This window comes from Triplophysa dalaica, chromosome 13 (genome assembly GCF_015846415.1).
Source record: "Triplophysa dalaica isolate WHDGS20190420 chromosome 13, ASM1584641v1, whole genome shotgun sequence".
Taxonomy (NCBI): domain Eukaryota; kingdom Metazoa; phylum Chordata; class Actinopteri; order Cypriniformes; family Nemacheilidae; genus Triplophysa; species Triplophysa dalaica.
In genome coordinates, this window is record NC_079554.1 from 3,504,980 (window position 1) to 3,522,837 (window position 17,858).

At 39.5% G+C, this 17,858-nt stretch overlaps 1 protein-coding gene across 1 annotated transcript in view; it reads right to left on the reverse strand.

Annotated features, from left to right (window-relative positions):
- The window catches only part of nrxn3b (neurexin 3b), a 248,514-nt gene that overhangs the window by 14,055 nt on the left and 216,601 nt on the right, over window positions 1–17,858 (reverse strand). The window contains exon 22 of the mRNA XM_056763675.1: window positions 2,363–2,441. Within this exon, the coding sequence (XP_056619653.1) occupies window positions 2,363–2,441 (79 nt within the window). The remainder of the gene's footprint in view (window positions 1–2,362; window positions 2,442–17,858) is intronic.

Below are 17,858 nucleotides of genomic sequence, written 5' to 3' on the forward strand. Positions count from 1 at the left end.
CGAAAAAGGTTGAAAATAACATTTAGTTATTATACGAAAATACAAACGAAACGCAATGGCGGCTAACGTGGTTTTAATTGGTATAATTGGGACTGGAGGGTTCAAATGTAGTCGGCGCAGGTCATTTGCGTAGTATTAAGCTGAGTGTAGTTTGAGGTAAATTCAAGGGCATTAATTACTCTTATGAGGCATTTTGAATCAATTAAAGGTCTTTTGGTTGAAAGGTCCACGCATAGGGCGGCAAGCGGACCACTTAAGTTTCATAAACCAAACAAGACTTGCATCCATAATGGACTCACAAGCAATAAAATTAACAGCACGGACTTCGTCTCGACCTGTGGCGAAGGTCTGAAAATTACAGCAAAGCCCAAGTTCTCTAAAACAGTGGTTCTCAACTGGCTTTGGACCCCAGATTTGACATTGGATGTCAACCCAACTCAGCCTCCAAGGTTAACAAAGATATTCTTTAAAATTACTATGAAGTGCATGTTTTTTATGTTGATGTTAGATATTGCTTTAAACATTTCTAGCTGTGTCTTAAATTTCATGAGTTGGTGCTCTGAGATTTGGTCACCACAAAGCGCGCTCTTGTAAATTGCAAACAAATGTGCATTTTCCTTACGCTTTAAAACGGAGCATTTCCTGTAAATATAAAGTTATATATTTTTCGTTTTTTACCCACTAGTTGAGAATCACTGCTCCGCTAACACGAATTAGCTCGACCAAATCAACGTTTGCATCGCATGTCATACTCTTGTGCGCGGCAAAGTTTGTTTAACCTTGTGGCTACGATATGTGTGGAGAAGGATGAGCACAGAAATTCGAGGATATCTGTTCTCTATTAGAATGCTTTAACGTAAGGCAAGCCTTCAAAGTGAGGAAACAAAGGAACAAACAGGAAGGAATAATAGTTTCCGTTGCAGTTAGTTCAGCTACACATCAGAAATCGTTATGCCGAAAGCATCGTTTTCGTTGATTTGTAAACGTGTCAAAATGTATCATCTGTCAAAGACGCACGCACACACACGGACTGCAAGAAACCCATCGTGTTCAGTACTGATACATTTTGCAGCATCACAGTGAACTACATGGAGTTTGATACTAATTTTGTTCCTTTTTTAAAAGGTTTGACTCTCAGTTCATCACTGAGAGGACAAAATTAGTATAATTACACAACCATGTCAGTGATGTTCAGCCCCATAACCACGTGTAACCCTGATAAGCCCAATGCTTCCAGATTTATTGAATTTGATCATATAAACCAACTGACAGGAATCGGCAGGACACAAGTGCCACAAACATCTCAATGTCATTGCTTTAGATCAAATACTCTTTCTAAAAAAAAAAAAAACACTTAGCTGTGTATACTGTGGTAGGCTATATGTGATCGGTATTTTTTATTGCACTTATGCTTTTTGTTTTTCCCATTGCTTCCATTGTTTCCCTCATCTGTAAGTCGCTTTCGACTAATATTTATTTTATATCTAATATTTAATGTAAACATTTGTCTCGGACAAATTTAACTATGAAAAACTGTCTTTACTTAAAATTTTAAGAAAATTTCAAGTTAAGCACATTTTCATAGTTAATGTGGTAAACTACACGGGGGTTGCTCTGCTAGGTTACCTTTGTACATCACCTTCATTAAAAACAGCAAGTTAGCCCTGAGAACAGCTATAACAGCCATTTTTTCGATTTAAAATCCCATTATGTTTATTGTAAAGCTAAGGACCAAACAATTCAAGTTTCCAAATCAACCTCCCGAGCTTCAGGAATCAATATATTAGACAGCAATGAAAATAAGCAAATGGGTATTTAAAGAACTAATTTTCACATTGGCAGGGACAATAACCACCTCAAAAAATATATATGAATGCAAATTACATAAAATAGTCTTTATGAAAATGCAGATTCAGACTATAATCACAAATAATCAATTCGGTTGGCTGTCCGTCAGCTTTAGATAATGTAGAACAGAATACCCAGCCAACTTATTTAATGTGATTCCTGCGTGAATACTCTCTGAAACGTAACTATAAGTAAACTACAGTAAAATGAGAAATGCTAAGACGAAAACAATGTTTTCCTCTGCATAAACAGGCTCCAGCACCATAAGTTCTGTATTTCATGTCTAAGGCAATGACATCAAGGCATTTAAGGCGTCAATTAGGTGTCCATATACTTTTTGCATTACTTCAATATCACTTCACATAATGCATTTTGAGTTTGAAACATTGAATTTTTTTCACTTTTGGAGTTACTGTGTTGTCATGGGGTGATGCTTTGAGAGGGGGAACCCTCGGTTGCAACTCAAAGAGGAGAGATAGTTAAAGCAAGCACAATCATAACACAGCCATCCCACCTGTGTGTCCCCCGTCACACTCCTCCAGGTCCTCGTCATCACTGGAACATTCTGCCGAGGACACGATGTCGTCCGTCGTCTGCGGCAGGTGGAGACAAAACAAAAAGAACAAATGTTTAAATGACGGCGAGTCAGCCAACACAGAGGATCATGGGAAAAACCAATGAAAACATCATCCCAACAGACATTATATTTTCCTTCATTCCCTCGTTTCTCAAGGGAAGTGGACCGGGGACCGAAATGTCAGGTTTGTTTTTCTATCTGGGTTTATTTATGGTATCTGATTCCTCATACATTTTCTACCATCTTCAGCTCCTCACGGCCGTCACATATCATCACTGTTTCAGGACGCTCGCCTTCTGCTGGCTCATCAGCACCTCCCAGTATCCCACAATTCTGATTTATGGGCGCCCTTGCCCCCGCCTTCCCCAACCCGGACTCACTCTCGCAGTGTTATATTTCACCCCCGTGTGTGTGCACCTTACGTTAATCGGAGTGGATCGGAGCTTTGATAAAATAAGCCCTGTCACAAAGCAGGGGTTATGAAATCATAGCGCTGATTGAGTTTGCCGTGCGGGGTGAGAGGACCAGGTTCTAACTATTATTGAGTTTGACAGGCTAATGAAACAGTGCTCGGCTGGAGCCTGGATGTATGCTGGCATGCAAGGGTGGAGAGGATGTTGTCTGGTGGAGAAGTCCATTTGTAATAATAGTTTGAAGGAGGAGACACATTAAAGTGAATTAGCACAGATTGCTGTCTTCGACACTCTTCATTGATCTTGTATTACAGTAAATATTCAATGAAAGTTGGCCTAAATACGGCATAGTGTTTGGTGTCCCCAACCAGGCTTCTTTAGAATCACAGAATGGATCTAGATCTATGTCGCGCATTTGGGGTTGGTTAGGTGGGCCAGGAACTGCTTTAGAGACGTGGTTTAAGGTTGATGATTAAAGTTGGTTACAGGACCGAGGTTTTGCAAATTGGGACTGGTGTTAGAAACAGTGTTAGGGGCTTTTTCAATATTTTATTAACTCATCATTCGCTCTGAATATTAGGGCTAATGAATTTTCAGCAATGTGTTCCACTTGACACATCTAGAGAAATTTGCATAACCACCAAGAACTCCATGATCAAATATTTTCACCAAGAGAAAATAAAATCTGGGCAGCTTCCATATCCATATTATTCTTGTAAATGAAACGGCAATACACTGTTGAAAAAAAACATGTGAATACCTGTAAAAAACGCTTATGTTCCGGGCCAGAACTACAGTAGGGCACCAGAAAAAATATAAATTACTTTTTTGGTACAGTATATTTGTTTACTTTACACCCTACTTGTACAGTGTCAAAAAAAACATACTTTTACAGAATTTTACTGTTTTTTTATTGACTTTTCACGTATATTTGAAATACGGCCCAAAACCATCAAATTACGGAAAAAGACTGCAAATTTACAAGAAAATGGGAAAACCTGTCATTTAACCTTTTACCTATATATTTTTGCAGTGTAATGGTTTTAGCGCCTTTTAAAAACCCGAAAATAATAAGTAGAAAACAGCACTTTTGTCAATTAAAGATTTTCTTACAGCGAAGATCACTAGCTACACCAGCACAAAACCCGATCCCCAGCGTTGGGTTAAACGCATCAAAACAACAGCAGACCGACCAAACTGAGTGACCGTTAACACAGATGTGATTCTGTCACATTACCAGCACATGTTGAATTGATGCCCCCGAGAGACCGGAGGGTCTATACCTCCCATAGTTTCTCACTGCTGTTCAGTGTAGCATCCTGGAGTGTGAAATCACAGCAGAGCATGACAGATGTGTCTGTGCATGACTAGCCACAGAAGTGGTGTCAGAGGACAGGCAAGTCCAGTCTGTAACAGCTTAGAAATGACTTTCTACCCTCATAGAGATGCCACTATGTGTCCCATCTATTGTCTACGAGCACAGCAAATGAGGGCAAAATCTGCATTTCAGATTACTTAGGCACGGGAAAACAAAATATGATTCGTGTTCAAATTAAAAATGATACAATGTTGGTTATGTGATAAGCTATGCAGTACAGTATACTACAAAAGTCGACTTGGAAAATGCAAAAATTCATGCAAACAAACAATATATCTAACATGCAAACAAAAATGCAAGCTCGATATAACCTAGCATCTCATTAGAAAGTGACTGTGCTAGATGGCATAAAATCATTTCATGAGATCAACTAAATGAAGCCATTTGAGTGAATGGCAAAATCTTTACTATCCTGAAAATCTAGGAATTGTGTCAAAAATCCTTGAGAGAGTACACAAAAGAGTGTTGTGTTTTCCTAAATATACCACAACACTCTCAATAAAAAGCTGCGAAGAGAATGTACAGCACATACTTGAAGTTAAGAAATGAAATGGGAAGTTATTGAGTAATAACAATTAAAGAATACACAGCATGTTTGAGTCTTTTTTTTTAGCATCAACATCAAATTTATGCTCCCTGGCTGGCGTGCTTTACATAAAATGATTTCACAGCTGACTAAATCCAATTTCGTCACAAAATATCAATGCCAAACAAAACTTTATTTTGGGAGCAAATTATTCCTATTTTGTGTAAGAATAACCGTTCCCCCTTTCACTCACAGAACTGACGAAAACAAAGTACCTAATCTTGAAGGACCAGACACGAGCTGTTCTGGAGTGTGCTGAGGTGATAGAGAATGTACAGCAGCGTGGCGAAGAGGTCACGTCATCTTTGACAGCCGTAATGACCCATAATTGAGGCAGAATGACCTCGGCAGTTCAAGCCGGTATGCCAAAAAAATCTCCTATTTCTCTAACACTCCTCTGAAAGGAGGTCGACAAGCGGGTACAGGATATAATACAGTCACAATAGGCAGAATATTTGTCTATATTTGTCTCAATCTGTTCATCTGAAAGCTTCCAGAAACAACCATTTGCTCGCTCTCTTCTTCACCCTTCTGTCATTCCATTCCAACCAAGATAGCCATCGCGGTTTCGGAAGTGTACGCTTCGATCGGGTCACTTCTGATCTGCATTATCATGTCAGATCTTGGCTTTGACAGAGGGACACGAGAAAAGCTTGTATTACACAGAATCGATGGCGTCAGGCCCTATCCTTGTCAACGGTCTGCCACAAGTCTTTCTGTTCAAAGCCGTCTTGAGGGACGGTCGGAAGAAAAAGCAAGATCGGAATGATATTGTTGTCTGGTTACGGTCACCTTCGCTGAGTGTCCTACAGGAGTCGGAGGTGAAAGATTATATCGCAGAACTCCTTGAGTACCAGAAGCAATGTTTTCAGTTATATTAAGCAGCTTGTACTTAAAGTCAGAGTTCACCAAAAAATATCAATTCTGTCGAGTTGTTTCAAATCTGTAAACATTTCTTCGTACTAATATACACTGAGAGAGATATTCGAAAAAATATTTGTAACCAAACAGTTTATGGCTACCATTGACTACCATTTATGAATAATTCAGGCAAAGATAAATATATTAAGTCCTACATTATAAGACTGTGTGGTCACGCATGTGTTTCTTTAGACCTCTATGATCACATAAACAAACTAGGGCTGTCTAACGATTAATCCCAATTAATTGCGTCCAGAATAAACGTTTCTGTTTACATAATATATGTCGGTGTACTGTGCATATTAATTTGGCAATTATAAACATTGCAAATATATATTTATATATAGGAAATATTTAGATGTATTTCTTTATACATACCAATAATTTAAATTATATTTTAATGTTTATTCATTTTAATATTTCATATTTTTCTTAAATATGTGCATGTATGTGTTTATAAACATAAAATTCATGTGCATAGTACCCAGAACACTGATCTATATAAATGACTGGATCGCTCATGACATCATTACACTAAACCTGCCGCGCCGCCATGTTCGTGTTCCCAAACGTTATGTTAAATTAATAGGGAGTCATCAAACAGTAATGATAAAAAAGTAAATGACCAGTCCCCGTTTTTATATCAAAAGTCTCACAATACATTCTTACAACGCACATGTCTTTTAAGCATGTACATGGTTAATTATATAAAGGCTTAAAGTGAGTTCATTTGTATTACAGTAGTACTGTACATATCAGATCAGCAGAATAACGAGACACCACAACATATGACAAATGTGCTTATTCTAAAAACTAAATACAGATAAATTCAGGCTGTATATGTTCTTTAAGTCATGAAGCTTAATTTCTAAACATTTACACATGTGCCATTACAACAGTGTGCAATACACTCACCTTTTATACATTGATTTCTATATGTTGCTATTCTGCCCAAAATAAAAACAAACGTTGGTAAAGACAATTAATTTAACCACACATGTGAACTTAAAACTTAACGAGCAACTAATAAGCTGAAAAACGGGTTATTTCATATCTTCATTTTGACTAAGTCAATGGCGCTCTCTGTCAGTTGGGCATACCAAGATGGCGGCGCGATCGCTTCCAGGTGGCTTCACCTCGTGCTGTTGGTTTAGCGTTCTAGGAACAATTCAGTCATTTTATATAGATCAGTGACCCAGACATATATTATGTAAACACAAACTTTGATTCTGGAACGGATTTATCACAATAAACGTTGGACAGCCCCAAATAAACAGATCAATATATATATATATATATATATATATGAGTAACATAAAAATTACAGCTAAACGTGCTACTGTCACTTGTCTACTCAAACCTGTGTACTTTTGTTCAATGGTTTAATAACTTATGGTCAGAATATTATAATTTAATTGGCCCAGAATGTGTATTTGTGCACCTCCTTTGGTAGGCCATCACTCCGCACGCCCGTGCCTCTCCTCAGCACACTCTAATTGTCCCGGGCCGCAGCAGGCAGTTTCGAACAGGGCCATTTATCTTCCAGAGCAAAGGAAATGGTCTTTGGCCTTGATCTTTAATCACTCCCCTGCCGCAGTGTGCAAGGTCATCAGGGAAGTGGTGACAAACAGTCCCAGAGAACTACCCTCCACAAGCCGAGACTTGCTGGCTAAAATTAGAGCGGCACAGGCCCAACAGGATGTTTCAATTACAGCCCTGGATCAGGACCGGAAAAAAATGAAGCGTCCAGTTACTGTGTGTGGCTTTGTGTGTAATGGAGACGCCGAGGGAAGACTGGACAGAGACCCGCAGGGCGCAGAAAGGACCGAGGGGCAGAGGGGCATTTAGATTGGGTCCTTACAAGGACTTCATAGAAATCTGCTGTCCAGGGAGGAGATTATATGGGATTTCACTGCAAACGCTGTACTCTGGCTGATCGATTTGAGATCTGAGACAACTTTCTAAAAAGGAAAAGGGCAATGCCAGGACAAGCTGATGAGTGTACGATTGTGGAACGCAATGAAAAATCAAGTGCAAAAGTCATCGATAAGATGACTGTAGGGTTATTTTGTTCAAAAATATGCATACTGTAATGTAAGACTTGTTCCTGTGGAACACAAAGAATATAGATTCTGAGATTCCATTATCAAAGAATTAAAACAACTACGGATAATTATTTATTTATTTAAAGGTATAGTTCACCCAAAAAAGGAAAATTCTGTCATTAATTAATTAGCCATGAGTAGCTCCAAACCTGTTTAAATGGCTATGTTCTGTTTAACTCAAAGAAAGATATTTGGAAGAATGTTAGCAACAGAGATTTCTGGAGAACCATTGACTATTATAGGAGAAAGAATTATTCTATTTTTTGTGTTGTTAATCAGTAAAGAAGAAATTCAGAAAAACAAACAATTCTGGGGAACCTTTGAAAACCATTTTAATGCTAGTCAATGGTTCCCCAGAAATCTCAGTTGCTAACATTCTTCCAAATATCTTTCTTTCTGTTTGACAGAACAAAGAAATGTATACAGGTTTGAAACCACTAGACGGTGAGTAATTCTTGGCAGAATTCATTTCTGGGCGAACAGTCCCTTAAAAACAAATCATTTCAAATAATTGATTTGATAAGATAATTGAATAAATAAATAAATTGATCCTTTTGAGCCAACGCTGGGTAGACATTATTTAGTTTATTTAAAGATAAATATAAAATACCTATCTGTTATATTGGAAGTCTTCAAAGATCACTATGAATAGACCAAAATTTTAAACAGTTGGCGCCAGAAAGCACATGTTGAGTAAATAAGGATCTTATATTTTACCAAGTGTTGGATGATGATAGGCCATAACTATAGGTATTATGAGTGACGTAGCATTGGAGTCTTCCTTGCAAAAGTTGTGCTAAAGGTTTCATTTAGTCATTTTAATTTAGTCATTAAAAATTATATCAAACAATGACAGTTCAAAGTGACCACTAGGGCTTGACAATGCATCCCCTCAAAAAATAAAAAGTATGTGTAATTTCGGAATTGAGCATATTTGATTTAAATCAAGACATTTAGGTATTTACTCTTAATTAAAAAAATGTGAACTATTCCTTCACTAAGACTGGATACAGTTGGGAAAGGATGAATTTAGATATGTCTCTACTTTTATACTCGTTACAGTGCTCAATATGTGTTGTTTAGGCTATATTATTTTAATATTAGAAATCAATAAAAAACATTTGTATTTAATAGAAACCATCTGTAAATTCACCAATTAACACCAGTGCTGAGTATTTTTTATTTAAAACTGCAGTTTAACAAAGAAACCGCTGAGGAGGCATAAGAAAGTATTACAATTATTCAAATGAAATATAAAAGCTTTTCTGTAGCTCAGTGAGAGAGCATTGCGTTAACAACGTAAGGTTGTGTGTTTCGATCCCAGAGGATTGCACATACCTATGCATAAATGTATAGGATAATGAAATGTAAGTCGCTTTGGATAAAAGCGTCTGCCAAATGCATAAATGTAAATGTAAAGGTGGGGTGGTTGATTTGGAAAGGCGCTAACTTTAGCCTGCTAGCAAGGAAATTATAATCCCACCCTCTATTCGATTCGCCATCCCAAACTAAAACTGCTCTACTGTGTAAAAGCTGAACCGATGTTAATTCAAGTTTTTCCCCTTTCACGATCCAGATGTTTTTCATCACTGCTTTTTAAAAAACGGACTTTCGTTTTGTAGATTTACTTGTTGTCGGTTCCGCAGGAAAGTTTGTTGCTGATTGTCTGACATTCTCTCTACATTGACCCAGCGGACATAAGTGTGCTGCGGCGTTGATGACGCATGATATCTGTGTGAACACGGTGCGCAGTGGTATGCAAAATCCGTTGGATGAAAATGTATACATGACCAGTCACATCGTTTGGGCAGAACGTTTTGATTGGACAAACTTTTTTTGGTTCTACTCCTTTCACAGGCGAAACATAATTATTAGGGCTGTCAAAAGATCAATCGCGATTAATCGGATCCAGAATAAAAGTTTGTGTTTACATAATATATATCTGCGTGCTGTGCATAATAATTTTGTATTTATTAAAACATACACATCCATGCATATATTTATTAAAAATCTAAAAAGTATTAAACATTTATATATATATTCAATTATTGGTAAATATAAATAAATACATGTCAAAATTTCCTAAATATGTTTAAATGTGTATGAGTTTGTATTTATAAAAACATAATTAATATGCACAGTATATAGACATATATTATGAAAATGCAAACTTTTATTCTGGATGCGATTAATCGCGATTAAACGTTTGACAGCCTTAATAATTATAAATATATAATTTGACCACTATTCTTCTTGATTGCTATCAGGATTTAAATGGATGTAAGGATGTTCCAACCAACATGAAAAAAAAAATTCTGTACAGGATCACCCACCCATAAGTCGCGTTCGTATTTACACTGTGAAATATCGGAATTATACATTTGTGTAAATTAATGCATCATCTCTTTATAAAAAATATAAATATGGTTTATTTTTCCATACAAATCTAAATGTCAAACACTCCGAACCCAACCTGTCAATCTGACCAGCCGCAAACACAGACTGAGTTTTCCAGGAAGCGACATAATCTCATTATCTGATTGAAGCCGACATCCGGCAGCTTCAGCCGAAGGGTCGAGTCATCGTCCAGACAGCAGTGGCGTTCATACAATAAATCACTCCTGAGATGCTTCCTTACAGCATCAGAAAGAGCTTGCTGTGTGTTTATCCAGTGCTTATTTACTCACTGTCATTCCGTGGCTGGCTCGCCAGGCTAAATGTGAGCAGCTTTGATTTGAATACTGATCTTGACTTAAAGACAGAGATTAAATCCTCTACAGCTGCCAATCACATCTCGTCCCGCTGAGCAACAAACATACATTTTGTACATTATGTAGTTTATATAAACACGCTACGGTTTCGAAATACCCTCCCCAACTCTGCAGCGGACACAAGCTGTTGTGATGGACCGGGTGGAACAAGTTCACATTAGCGCCACTATTTGTTTTTGTAATGCCTTTCATTAGCTTCTCAGTGTCAGGGGATCCGCGATATATTGGGGGGATCGTGTGTGCTCATGGAGAGCAGGATAGTGCAGCTTCAGTGGGCAGCGTGTTGACGCTCGTCCCCTGGATGCTTGCTTCTAATGAGCCCTTCGCCACGGGAGCCCCCCTCCATCTGCCACCTCCGTATAATTGGGACCACCAAGCATCCCAGGGCACCCGGCATCCATCTCTCAGTGTGTGCGGCTCCAGAACAAGAGCGTAGTCAAATTAACACATGAATCACAAATGAGCACCACGCTACTGCTGAGTCTGACCTTTACATTAATCTAACGTACCCGTACGTACAGAACCCGTAGTCCTCGCTCCACTGGAGAGCCATGGATTGGTGAGGTCCAGTTCTCTCGAGACAAGTTCAAGTGAACAAACCGAGATAATGCCATAGCATGAAGACAACAGGGGAACGTGAGGACTCGTCTTGATCAGAGACACAAGCCGTTGGAGCATTTCAACGCGTAGGAGAATTCACGGGCCATTGAACTAACACCTGTGCAAAACATCAGCTATAATCTATTGTGTTTTACACAACATTCAAGCTCTACAGTTTAGGGAAATCGTACTGTATTTTTAGCCATATATACGGTGGCCGTTAGGTGTCACTGCGCTGCAACAGAAGAAAACACATGCAAACACAAAAAAACACAAGCAAATTCAGAAAGCATCTTCATTAGTTTGGCGACACGTGCCCTGCAAATTCTCGCAACACAAACAAACACAGAAACGCGCTGCAAACTGCACAGACGACAACGGAAGTGTTTCCGGGGGACCGCAAAAACTGATGCACCTGATTGAGACGCGCTTCACTTTCACAGTTCAAATTCGTTAGTGGAGTTGTCAGCCACATTGAACGTAATTGCTTTATAACTTTATTTTAACTTTCTTAATGTACGTCCGTAGGATATTATTAGCCTGTCGATTTGAACAGTTAAAAAAAAACTATGAGACGTAGTAGCTGCTCGACTTACTTAAACAAGTGTTACTATAAAAAAGTTTAAAGGTTTAAAAAAAAATTACTAAAAACGTATTCTTGTCGATATAGTCAATGTGGCTGACAACTCCACTAACGAATTTGAACAGTCAAAATGAAGCGTGTCTGTAGTGGAGTAGGCGGGGTAAGACCGTGGTTCGAGACTGGTGAGTAATTGTGAATGAGCGCCAGCTGTGCGCACACCGGGCTCGATTCACGTAGGACATTGGGAGCATATAAGAGAACGAGCGACTGGAGCGTCGAAGAGAGAGGACCGGGCCCGGACACATGTTAAGTTTATATTTATGTTTTTGTTGCCGGCAGTCGTCCGTGAGGTGCTGCTGGCTGTTTATTTATGTTGTTTTTATTTAATTAAAATCTGTTTAAACGTTTGCCGGTTCCCCCCTCCTTCTTTCCATATCTTGAATCTTGTTACATTGGTGCCGAAACCCGGGAGGAAGGAGAGACATGCTGACGGAGAGTTCTCGCCGCCGAGTGGCCTCGCGTTGCCGGAGAGTTCGGAAAGCGACTGGGGGCCGCGCTTCGTCTGCGCTGCCTGAACTCTCCGAAACCGCGAGGCCACTCTGCAGAGAGAACTCTCCGTCAGCATGTCTCTCCTTCCTCCCGGGTTTCGGCACCAATGTAAATGGTCGCTCTGGGGAAATGGAAGTGCAGGTGGGGTGGCTTTCGTCCAAGCGGGAGCGGGGGAGTTGCCGCCGTCCGCCAGAGGTCGGAGCCTGCGTCCCTCCCCCGAAGGGGAGGAGCAGGGGGCGGGTAACCCGCCCAGACTCCCAGATAAAAGCGGAGCCACCGCCGTCCGCCAGGGGACGGATGGTCGAGCCATCCACCGAAGACCCAGGGCCACCGCAAGGCACCGCGAAGGAGAGTACTCAGGCTGGTTGAGGACCGAGCTGCAGCATGTCGGGGAACCGGACTATAATTTTTTTTTCCTCTCTCCCCTCTCTCTTTCCGGTCGCTCCGAGGGCTCCAGTCTCCGTTGTCTCGTCTCGTCGATGCATAAACTTATATTTGTAGTGTCTCGTTTTTAGATGAAAATATGTAAAAAGGTGATGACTTTTATGTGTAAATTTTTTCTAAACTTTGATTAGATTCCGTAAATACACATTTTTTAGGTGCTTTGGGGGGGGGTTAGTGTGGGGGAATAATGTTTCTGTTCCCCTCAATCTGTCTCCTTTCATTGTTATAATACTTCGATAAACAGATTAAGCAAATCAATTTGTAAGTCTTATCCACAAAGCTGTGCACCCTAGACAAAGGGGTCTTACTAAAAAAAACAATGTAAGTGAATGCCATGTAAATATCTGTTGTTCTGTGAAAGTCCTGAGCATCCAGCCAACTGGTGGTGAACAAAACAGCAAAATTCTTTATATATTGTCCTATACTTTGTTTATCTATTAGGGGCTGTTCAGCATATAAAAAAGGCAGACAGAGCTCAAAGCAACAGAGGTCTCGACATGTGTTTTTAAAAGTTTAACTTGACACGGCATCTTAAAAACACGGAGCTCTCGGTGCGAGACTGAATAAACAGCGAGACGCGTCCAAAGGCATCCCGTCTGTCATCCTGACATCCAGTCTGATGCATCCGTACAAAGACAAACAATGTGAAAAAAGCATAAATAGAATGCATTTGGAACTTCTCGCCACGCTGGGAGAGACGTCTCTGTGTTCACGGGGCGGATTATTGGATGTCTCTGTTTTATGCTTGTTTTTGTTTCGCATCTCCTCACAATAAGACAAATCATCTCTGTTTTGCTTCTCGCTTCTGTCTGTCTGCCTCTTTCCTCCACGCTACACTTACACAGCAATCATGCAGCTGAATATATAAAGTACAGTAATGGAGTTCATCGGAAGACTTACTTCTTCTGAACTCCCATCACTACATTATTTAAGAGCAACGCTTTCACTTTAAGATAACTCTGTCCTCAACAGATGTGTTTGATGCAGCTCTAATGGATTATTCCTCTAGTGCGTGTAATTTTTGTGAGACTCACCGTGACTCACCCATCATTAAAACAGCATGAGCATGGAGCCGAAATCACTGGAATTAGTCATTCAACTTTGAGGCGGACGATAAGAGGTGACGTAAAAGAGCTCGAAAGCTGGAATCAGGCACAATGCAAATGCAGATAAATACTGTGATATGTTCTGCATCTGTCAGCAAGTGTCCGGTGATTAAAGGCGCCTACACATTCAAGTTACGCTAGGTCAGAGAATGCTGCATGGCCATTGTTTTTAATGAGAAGGTGCATCACAATGGATGCCGAGGAGTAAGGGTTTTACATTAAACTGTCTTGCAGCACAAAGTCGAACATTTGGTTGCAAAGCAATGTCATTTAGGGGGATAGTTAAATGAAAATGAAATTTTCCATATTTAGGTATAAAGCTGGTAACTGAAACCCCCTACTTAGCTAATTGATTGAAATACACATTCACATAAATAGTATAGCCCAACAATCGTTTGAAATTACTTTTTACTTTTACTTTGAGCAACCAAACATTACTGTAAAAAATACAAACTTGAAATTCCAAAACAACTTAAAACATGTTTATGAAATAATACAAATTTCAAAATTAAACTTGAATAACAATGCCACCCTCTGGACGAGAGGCAAAATACAGATATTATTCTTTGAGGCCTTACCTAAGAATCCGGGGAGAATTTGGGGATTACCCACATTGATAGTTTCTTTAAATTAAAGATCGATATAAATCGAAGAATCAATATTTTTTACCTAGCCCTACTTTAAAATATCTTCTTTTGTGTTCAGCCGAAGAAAGAAAGTCATACAGGTTGTTGTGACACCAGAGTGACAAAAATATGACATAACAATTTTTTTTGGGTGAACTGTCACTTTAAGAGACACATCTATTACAAATAGTACAGTCAAATTTTTCACCACGGAGGGAATGCGATTGAGAGCAAGGTGTAAACTTTTACACATGATCTGTGAAAATTGCTTAAATTTAGAATGTTGCCCTACCCTGGTTTTAAACCGACACCTTATGTCACACACTCAAAATAAATGTAATGCATTCCTAACACCTGAGAACCGAAGCCGTACCTGTCTTCAAAGGGTCTGGAGAGGTGATGCATCACAACTCAAAAAACACCACAACAACAGGACAAGAATCAGTATGGAAGGGCGCTAATCCAGAGAATCTGACCTCTACTACTAGACAAGCATGTCCCTGAGACACCCTTGTTGAGACAAATGCTCATAACCGTACTGCTCTAAAAGAGAAATAAAAAAACAGTACGGAGCACAATTGCTTGCAGCTATTAGTATTGATGCTCCTATTATGGTTTTGTCAAGGGCATTGATTACACTCGACGAAAACAGCCACTGCCACCAAACGACATGTGGCCGCGTGTGTTTTTGTTGACATGCACAGCATGGTCTTCGGTCATTGCTACAATGCCTTTTGCCTTTGTTGTTCCCTGGTGCGTGGAAGCATCATTGAGCAGACAGAAGCCTGAGGCGCAGCGAACAGTCTTCGCCGGAGATGAATGGCCACGGTGGTGAAAACTCACGCCCCCTGCCTCCGCCTCGCCGTCGCAAGACTCGTCATCTACCAGAGATCAAGCGTGAGGCAAGACCTCTCCCAGGGGTCCCATCATTAATTAAGCGTGAGATTGTTTCATCGCCCCTGCCCGCTTCGGTTTTCTGCATCCATGGATGAAATACGATCACACGTCCCTCACCTCTCCAGCCCTGGGTGGCGTGCACGGATGGGGAGTCAGAGTGCCAGAATAACACCAATGCTAGAGCAGGTGTTCGGCCCGAACCGTTCAGAACGACCCGACATCGGTCACAGCCCGGGCCCCTCGGGGGACGGCGAACCTGCCAGCTTCTACAGGTCCTTTTCTTGCCATCTATGTTGACAAGCAGCGAGGGAGCAGTAAAAGTGAAACCTATGGAAAATGAATTTGTGGGCACAGCATGAATCAAACTGCCTGAGGCCCTGGAAATTGATCTGGAGAGCTTGTCTTACAAAAAAATAAAGAAGCACTTTACAACAACAGCAAAAGAGAGCTCTTGTTGAGAAGAGAATGCTCTCATAAAGATCTTTTGATTTCATTTATTATGAATGTTGTTAAAGATTCGCCTAATATTACTTATTATGTAAGTATGTCATTAAGAATTCACAGATCAAAGCAGGGATGTGATTTGTAGTGCTGCTACAATGCACTACTGTATAAATGATATAAAGCTTGCCAGGCAGTTTTATAAAAGAAGTGTTCTAACCTGGTTACTAATGACTGTCCATACTGAACATTGCTGATTTTTAATGTATAGCTATGAGGAGCAGAATTATGAAACGATGAGATTTCACATTGGGCAGAGTTACAAAGTGCAATGCCAACCAAAGAAATAGAAAACCAACAATCGACGAAATGTCCCGTTTTGCAACTGTCGGACAGTCTATGGTTACAGTTAAAGGGGTAGTTGACCCAAAAATGTAAATTCTGAAATCATTAATTCACACTCATGACACAAAAGAAGATATTTTAAAGACTGTTTGTAATTTTCATTTTTGGGTGAATTGTCCCTATAAAGCGGAGGTCTGATGGAATTTCATTTTTTAAAATTTAGTCTGTGAGTAATATAGCTGTTTGAGCATAAACAACATTCACCAAGTCGCATCGCTCAAAACTCACGGAAAATAAAGATATTTTATTCAACAAAAATCACTTCACTAATTGGGACTACTACAAACTTTGGGTTAGTGACATCATGAATCCCAAAATTTACATTGACCCTTCCCCCTGAAACACTGATAGGGCAGAGGCGTTGAGAGAGATAGAGTCGGAACAACGGGAGTTCAACATTTTCCCATGTCACGTGATTCATGGATCCTTTAGATCGCTCCAAAAGTTATGATTTCTCTTTAAATGCTTTAATTCTTTCATTTTTTATTCAATAAATGGCTTGGGTCTTTAAATGGGTTAAAAGTTCTTCAAAGTCTGTCTGCCTTGCTGCAGCTCTATGCGTAACAAGCAACTTCCGGGAATAATTGAGAGGCTTCATGAGCACCACTGCCGACTGTTTTCTGAGAAACGAGATGACGGTGTATTTAAATAAAGCATTTTTTTTGAAAATCAAAACATGAGCACCTGTTGTTTAGCACATCATAAACATAATTAAAGCAAAATAGGACCCTTTTAACACAAAACCTGTTTGTCTACAAGTTTGGTAAACTCTTAGAAAATCATCAACTATCATTAACTACTTTTTTTAAAAACCAGAATACAAAACAATTAGCTGGTCACAATGTTTTCACAGCCAACCATTACCCTGACTTTTTACAATTCCAATTTGATTGGTTGTTCTAGGACCAAAAATGATGTCAACCCAAGAACATAACCTACTTCAAAAAACGCAGTAAATGTATCTTTTTACTCTTGATATGACCTGTATAGAAGAGGACGACATTCTAACCCAAATATCTGAGCCTTTGTTTGAAACTTCTCAACTTACTTTGTTATAACATATTTCATTTTACAATCTGTAACGTTTATATAACTCTCAAACAACTGAGGATGTCATGCGGCAAACAACTGAGGATGTCATGCGGCAGTCAACACTGACATGAGAGGTTATTATTTTGCTGTGGTTGATCTGTTTAAAGGTGAGGAGGAGATACGTCTTCTCGGCCTGTTGTTGAGCTATGCCCTGGGGAGAGTTATGGCTTTAATATGAAGACTGCTGCTCCAATTTTTCCTCTGGCATCGATGAAATGGTCAGTGTGATTACTTTCCCTGAGAACTAAAGCCATTCATTGGCTGCCTGTCAGAATGTGTTAAAGAAGGCATTCAGTTAATCGACATACGGCACGAGGCATCTAAATAGTGTAAGAAACAGACCAAAAATGGGTGGTTTTCTAGAATCTTGTCATCTATGGTTCTTGGATCTCATTTCTGCTTGAAAAATTTCTCGTTTTATTTTTTCATTTCAACCATATCCTTACACAAAACTAGCAAATGGCTTGAAATATGAAGCAGAGGTCATATGAACCTTTGTGGTGTGGTTTGTGTATA